General features: G+C 36.8%; 1 protein-coding gene across 4 annotated transcripts in view; it reads right to left on the bottom strand.

Annotated features, from left to right (window-relative positions):
- Positions 1-7764, bottom strand: part of LOC107696459 (voltage-dependent calcium channel subunit alpha-2/delta-2-like) — a 214030-nt gene that overhangs the window by 165214 nt on the left and 41052 nt on the right. For all 4 annotated transcript variants that reach the window (XM_016496797.1, XM_016496798.1, XM_016496800.1 and 1 more), the window contains exon 3: positions 1244-1360. In XM_016496797.1, the coding sequence (XP_016352283.1) occupies positions 1244-1360 (117 nt within the window). The remainder of the gene's footprint in view (positions 1-1243; positions 1361-7764) is intronic.

Here is a 7764-nt window from a genome sequence, read left to right as displayed (position 1 = left end):
ACAGTTTGTTTTTCCGGGGCAGCAACGGAGTTTCACAAGCGTGTTTGTTGACGAACGTTTTATAAACAAGGCCCAGTCCGACACTGTATTTGCACATTGTTTGATACTGAAAGATGGAGCGGTTCCAGCTATAAAAGATCCCGGTCATGATTCAGAACTGCAGACAGTAAGTGAAACTGCATCAAATATGATAAAACTAAAGACTTTTTGGAGATATAAAGGATGCAGTACTACTCTATAGGTACTCAAGATTAACATGAGATTGGGTGAAACTGTGTGTGTTATGTCTCCTTTAATGTAATCAGTCAACTGGGGAAGTGTGGTGATATCTACAGGTTACATTTATATACCCTATTTACCTGTGGTGCCTTGCTTTAATACTTTTGCAGTGGTGCTTTTAAAAGGTGACGCCACTTCTCAAAGAGAGCACAAAGAGACGTAACTTCTCCGCGAGTGTTTTAGTGGGAAAACTCTCATCTGCTTTAATGCATCGCCACCATCAAAGTAGCATTTGTGCAGTAGGATGCATTAGAAGGTCACTGACTAAATAGGAAGCATTCAGCAAACTAGAATTAAGAGCAGTCATTTTGAGTCTCCTGTGTGTGTGTCTGCATGGCATTGTAGAATCTTAGCTAATCTTACTCAAACACCAATTTATGATAAGAAATTCTGAGTGTCTCCCAGTGAAAGACCTCAGGCAGTGTTCATATGCTACTTTTAGTCAAAAGTACTAAAGTACTTTACTTACCAAACACATGACTCATTTCTGAAGCTTAATAAACACTCATTTTTCAGCTATAATTGTCACATGCGCCTGCGTATTCAACCTATAAAAGACTCAAACCAACACAACAAAAAGCACTTCAAGATCTTCAAAGAATATCGTGGAGCATATGTCCAAAAAACATGGTAGTACACCACAGCACTTTTTATGGAAATGTGTAAATGTGATGCTCCATTCATCCCTGAAAGCTCTACGAGCATCTTATGTGTCGCTGTGTCATGTCCTGTGGATTTGAAGAGGGAGCAGATTGGAGGAAGACAAACTCATTACCTGCTTAGTTAAGCAGGCTAATAGAGAACAGTGGGCATTGATAATATTTTTTTACAAATCCAAATTTTTTTTTATTAAAAGAGACAGTGGATTGATTCCCCTTTTTAATGTAACAGATAAGAGTTTTACACCACAATTATCAATGGCTCGACTTCCTGCTGGGAGAGAGCGATTGTTAGCGCTGCTCACCTCCAGTGCTTTGCGTTTCCTGTTGAGCAGTTTGGCGATGTCTCCTGCCACCTTCTCCACCAGCTGTTTGGGCGTACTTCGCTCCACAGCAAACTGATTTCTCTTCTCATTATAAATCTGTGGGAGGGCAAAGGTCAAAGGTCAGGCACACAGTAATTTCCTTTGTGATCAATTACATTAAAAATGACAGACTTTTGCAACTCAAAACAAAAATCTTTATATTTTACATATGAAAGTCAATATTTAGAAATCGAATCATTTATATATTTTCTAAAAAAAAATGTAATAGAATAAGTAAAAGAGTTTATTTTTTGTCATAGATAGATAGATAAGTGATGTCTCAAACTAAATCATTAAATCATGAATTTAATTCAATTAAACTAAGTGAAAAAGAGTGCAAGTCATGCCACAATCTGATGTGGACTTATGGGTCAGCATTGTTCCTCACGTCAGCGCTTTTCCCAGTGATTTACACACAGCAGATCTGGTCTTACAGCCTGACTCAGCACACCGCCATGCCATCCACCGTAATCTGACCCCCTGGGACGCCCAGTTATCCCCTCCACCCCAGGGACTCCATTACCCACAAATCCATCTATGTCAAACTGAGGACTAGGCAAAAAGCCAATAGTAATTTTCCTAGAAAGAGGGATCCGTTCACACACACACACAACTGGTGGATGCTTTAGTAAGGGGCTTCGGCCTCTAACACCATGTTTGAAGCTGTGTGTTCCCGTTACCAGATAATGGCTAAACCACAAGCACTGTTTTATGTCAACTTGAGTGAATTAGGACAGAATTGGCGGCCATTGCATGGAATGGGCTGGCGACTAGAGAGGGAAGGGACATTAGCGTAACCTAGTTTTAAAACTGTGATACTTGTTATTTTTGGAATACAATTATAAAGCCCTTGAAAAAGTCATTAGCGTGTTTGATATAAAATACACAGTGTTATGCCAGATACTGATCTCATAAAACAAGAACACAGTTCCCATTTAAACTCAGTAAATTAATTAAAGATGTTCATATTTTTCTGTCTGTCTTAGGATGTGATGAACATAATGTGCTGTAATATATGCATTTCTGTCTGAACACAAATACTGCCCCCTTAATGCCAGGAAGGTCAATAACAGCAAAAAACAAAATTAAAAATAAATTATTTTCATCAAACATTTAGAAGCACCTAGACCAGAAAATGTTAGACAAATTAAAAATACTGAATATACTGAACAATTGGATATATTGGATGTATGTTGGACACATTTATGCTTTTCCTTCACTACCTCATCCAACTCATCTAAATAAATAAATAGATAAACAAATAAATAAATAAATGCTTTTAGGCTGGAGTTAGGCATTTAAAATTATTTATGTAATATAAATACCATGCATATTTATATTGCAAAATAATTCATACCTAGCATATCAAACGTTTATACATTATTTATAATTTTTTTATTGTAATTAAATGCTGAAAAAAACATGCAGTTGAAATTATATTTATATAACCTTTACATTGTTTTATAAGGTAATGCAAAGTGGCTAGAACCAATAAATAATCTTTCTTATTTTTAATTTTTGGATTTTTAATGCCCTCAATATGGAAAAGAAAAACAACATTTAGATATACAGCCAATGCTAAACCGCCTTTATTGAGAGGCTATTATTAACAAAACAGGTTTAAATTTAATCTGTATTTGTATTCAGTAAAGTGTGAAATGCTGGAGTGACTCATGAACTTTAGCTTTCAGGAGAAGAAATTAGGTCAAAATGTGGAGAAAATAATAAACTTTAGATTTTGTGTGTGTGTGTGTGCGCGTGTGTGCGCGTTTGTGTGTGTGTGTGTGTGCGCGTGTGTATGCGTGTGTGTGTGTGTGTGTTGAGATGGAGGAAGCAGGAACAGCAGGCAGGAGGGTCTGCTGTCTGGGTCGGGCCAAGAGATCTAGATGAACTGGGCCAAACACACTCACACCACTGAACCAGAGTGAGCAAAAGCCCATCCAGTTCAATATGCTTCCACTGGCAGTCACACATCACACACACGTAAGTACATAATGACACTCTCAAACAAACACACACAACACAAACTAGCGTGGTCTCCAAAAGCAGGACAGAAACAGAACACACAGTGTCTCATTAGTGAAGAGACTCGTCCCAGTATGCCAAACTGAGACTGTGTTAGTATAAACACACAGATGGTGCAAGAGAGAGAGAATAAGGGAAAAAGCTCAAATATGGTCTGAGATCACACAAAAAGAAAGAAAGAAAAATAATTTATCCATCAAGACAATTACACCCCAGTACATCAGTATATACATATATATATATATATATACACACACTCACAGTTATAAATATAATTTATGTATTAAAATATAAAATAATAAAAATAAATAAACAAATATTTTTATATAATGTATTTATTTTTATATAATAATAAAACTGACAAAAACACACAAAAAAAAAATGAATTATATATATATATATATTTATTTAATAAATATAATACATTATAATAATGCAACAATTTAGTATACATTTTATGTATGTATATATATATATATATATTCTTAATATTTATTATAGTAATTTTATTATAGTCATTAAATATATTGAATAGTCATTTTTGTGGATTTACATGAAATAAGTTCATTTACTTAGAAATACTTTTTTATTTTAATTGGCTTACTCAAATATTTGATTTATGTTCTTATTGATATGGATGGATGGATGGATGGATGCTGCTAAACATCTCCTTTAGTGTCCTACTGTAGAAAGAGAGTCATACCGGACTGGAAAGCCATAAATGATGATAACCTAAAACAGCTCTCTGTCACAGTCTTCAGCGGGTGTGCCCAGGAGGGCCACCAGATGACTGTGTTCTGGGAGCACATGGCTTGTGTTGTGTTTGTCTGTTGCCATGTGCTCTCTCCTGTCTATTGTCTGGCCCCTCCCATCTTGTTACCTCGTTATTGTTTAAGTTGCTCCACCTGTGTCTCCCTCGTTAGCCTCCTCGTTTGGTTCCTATTTATTCTCCTGGTGTCTGTCATCCTGTGCTGATCCGTCATTTCTCATTGTGTGTGTTATATGTCTGCATGGAGTGCAGTTTTGAGCCTGCCTGTCTGTTTTTCCCCCTCGGGGTGGTTTGAGTTTGTTTTTTGTTTTTTGTTTCTTGTTTCATTTGTGACACTCTCTCAGTAAACACTTCAACACACGTGCCCGTACCTGTAATTACACTCCAGCAGATTTACTTTCCCTCCCTGACAGCCAGCTTCCTTTCCAAACACCAGAGACAAAGCAGCAAAAGAGTTTCAATTTGACCTTGTGTCTTATTTTTTTTCTTCGCAAGAATATTTGTTTGAGGTTTTCTCTTTTTTTTTTTACGCAACTTGCTCGCGTTGGAGAGAAAAACGGCTCCGCTTATCAGCCCATGAAGGCGGGCTGTTGACAGAGACAGATGCTGCGTCATTAAGGAATATTAGTGGACTCCGCCAAGCAGACAGCGCACGAATCCCGCCAGGCAGAGGAACAGTTCAATAAAACAGAGCGAGAGTGAGAGAGACTGCAAAACTCTGAGTCAGACAATGCTAAAAGGAAGCAGTCAATGAAGAAAAAGATATGGCCTCCAGAGATTCGAACGGAGAGATTCGATACAGATGTGGCGAGACGGAAAGGACTAAGGGACTTGAGTGACAAGAAACATACATAATGTGAGCGCTATTCCCGCAGAGGCTGGAGACAACAGACTAATAGAAAAGGAGGTCTATAGATCAAGCAGGATAAGACCAGGCGAGGAACTCGAGCTCAGGAGAAAGAGAGATGGACATTTGTTGTGAGAAGACAGTCATGGCTGCTGTTTTTATCAGCACACCATGTTGTGTTTTGAATGCTGGTGTCTTAAAGTCAACATAAAATGCTGTTCAAACTAATTTACTTCCACAAAAGGACATTCAACGGGACTTTTCTCTGTCAGGAATAAACTAGATGGTCTCTATATGACAGGTGGTTGAAGGGGAGGAGCTAAAAATAAGAGGTCTAGATGACATCAGATGAAGGAAAGGAGCAAGTTTGATGAAAGATTACAGACGCACATTGAGGAATGAATATATACTGTAAATGTGTGTGTGTAGTAAAAAGTAGTTGTAAAAATGTCTTAAGTTAAAGTATTGTTATGGATTTTCATATTTTAAATACTGACTCTGAGTCTGAGACGAGAGTAAAACAATACAATTTTCAAAAGAGAGAGATAAAAAACATTCAAGAAAGTTTTCATGTGACCTTCATATAACAAAAAGGGAAAAGTTGTTATCTATTGTTTTAATAAAAACCAACTCCTGGGAAATCAAAGTGCCTGAAGCTAAACCAGCATGCAAATTCATGTTAGTCTCTAGCTGAACTCTACAGCAGGGATTGCAATAAATCAGAACCGTTTTCAGCGATGATGTGTCCGATTGAGCCAAACTCTGAAAGATATCACATTAACTGCTGGCTCATGTCACTGTCTATGAGGAAACTGACCATTTGAGCAGATGGTGTATTAGATGAGTGTGCTGATGCTAAGCACCAGTGCAGCAGCTACAACTCAAACACTCAAATATACTGGTGATCTGGTTGTTTCAGACAAGACATTCACGTACCCACCATCAGGCTGTAAAATAACACACAAAGTCAGGGTCAGAAGAACGGATATAAGAGATGGGGACACCACACGCATATCAGTGAAGAAAAAAAGAGCATTTATCTTTAGGTCCTCATCTCTTTAAGACAGATATGAACGTCAGCTCTTATTAACTTGCTAATAGAAGTTATTGTGTTTGCATCAGCTCCAGTTCTGCATCTCTTTTGCCCTCTACCTCTCAATCACTCTTTCTTTCTCTCTACTAGTGTAAAAGTTCACGTCACACCTGATTCGTCATTCACGCCTGATTCATTTAAAGTCAACATGAAACGAAATTCAGCCGGTGATTCACAAACTTCATGAGACGACAACCTTTATATCTATTTGAAGGTTTTCAAATTACTATTTAAATAATTGTTGTCAGATTATTTAAAGATTCATTTAAAATCTTCAAGTAGATTTTCACGTTCACAGTTCTCTGATGTTGGTTAACAGTCACATGACATGCAGGTAAACAAATATAACATTAATTTCTTTAGTAAGCATTTCATTTAGATTTTTTCATTTTAGAATTATTTATATATAAAATTATTGTATTATTTATTCATAAAATAGTTCATTATTTTTAATTTTAGTTTGACTATTTATTAAACAATTATTTTAAAAAATATTGTTTATTTTACATTTTTATTATCAACTCACAAACCTCAGTTTTGTTATTATTGCTGTAAACTTTTTATCACATTAAATTACTACAATACTAATGCCAATATGGGGGGGGGGAAGGCTTGGATTATCTAGCTAAAACAAAACTATTAGCTTAAAATATTGGTTATTAGTTCATATTAATCACTAGCTCTTAGTCGATGTCATGTAGACTTTCATTATATTCTGCTGTTTAATGCATTATATTCATTACAATAATAAACAAATTTACACAGAAGGAAGAAATTTAACGACAGAAAAGCAAAACCACTAAGTTCCACCTAAAAACATTGTTTTAACATTATATAATGATACAATACAATAAACTGGAGGGCAAGGGGCTGATGGAGGTTTGGGTTCGGTGTGGGTATGTTAGTTATGCACCTAAAGTCAATGTCACATCACAGGATGCAATTAAGGAAAATTGTGCTGTAATCTGCCAATTACGTCGGTGTTCCTTGGATAGAGCTGATAACTAATTAATGTAGAGAAGGTGGAAACAGGAAACCAGCTGTGACACATAAGTTCTCTCACACACACACGCAAGCAGGCAAACACACACTTCAGGCTGTCTTTGATTGAGTTTGACACACAAACTCTCACAGCTACAAACCCCGAAGCATCCCCTTGTGAGCTGATTGTACCAATAGCTAAGAGGTGTGTGTGTGTGTGTGTGTGTGTGCTGAGCTCATCATGCTAATCACCCCTCTATTTCCTGCTTTGCTGATGAAGGTCGTCATCTGTCCATCAACGTGAGCACAATCTATCGACTGCACATGTTTAGTCTCCTCTCCTCCATTGAATCACTGTATTATTAATGGCATCTGTTAAATCATCATTACTAAAGCTCATACTTGTGCTTAGAGATCTTAAAAGCTCCTAAGCATTAAACTTTGGCATGTAAATCAACTTCAACAACAAAATATCATACCACAAACCATGTGTCATGTTGAGGAGAAATGTGTGCTTGGTAAAATGCCCACAAACACCTAGAATCATGCTGGTGTGTTTCGCACACCACTTCCGTTTGCTTCGGTCATTAATGTCTCGTCTTGTCTCCATCCTTCTCTCTGGCTTCTGTGTGAGAGTCTGTAGCCTGCAGGCTTTTACTCAGGATTGAGCTAAAATTAAAGCGGTCATATGATGCTGCTAAAAAGAACATTATTTTGTGTATTTGGTGTAATGAAATGTGTTTATG

This window comes from Sinocyclocheilus anshuiensis, unplaced genomic scaffold (genome assembly GCF_001515605.1).
Source record: "Sinocyclocheilus anshuiensis isolate Anshui unplaced genomic scaffold, SAMN03320099.WGS_v1.1 scaffold522, whole genome shotgun sequence".
In the NCBI taxonomy this organism is placed as follows: domain Eukaryota; kingdom Metazoa; phylum Chordata; class Actinopteri; order Cypriniformes; family Cyprinidae; genus Sinocyclocheilus; species Sinocyclocheilus anshuiensis.
Note: the sequence above shows the minus strand (reverse complement) of the source record. Positions and strands in the feature narration are given on the sequence as shown.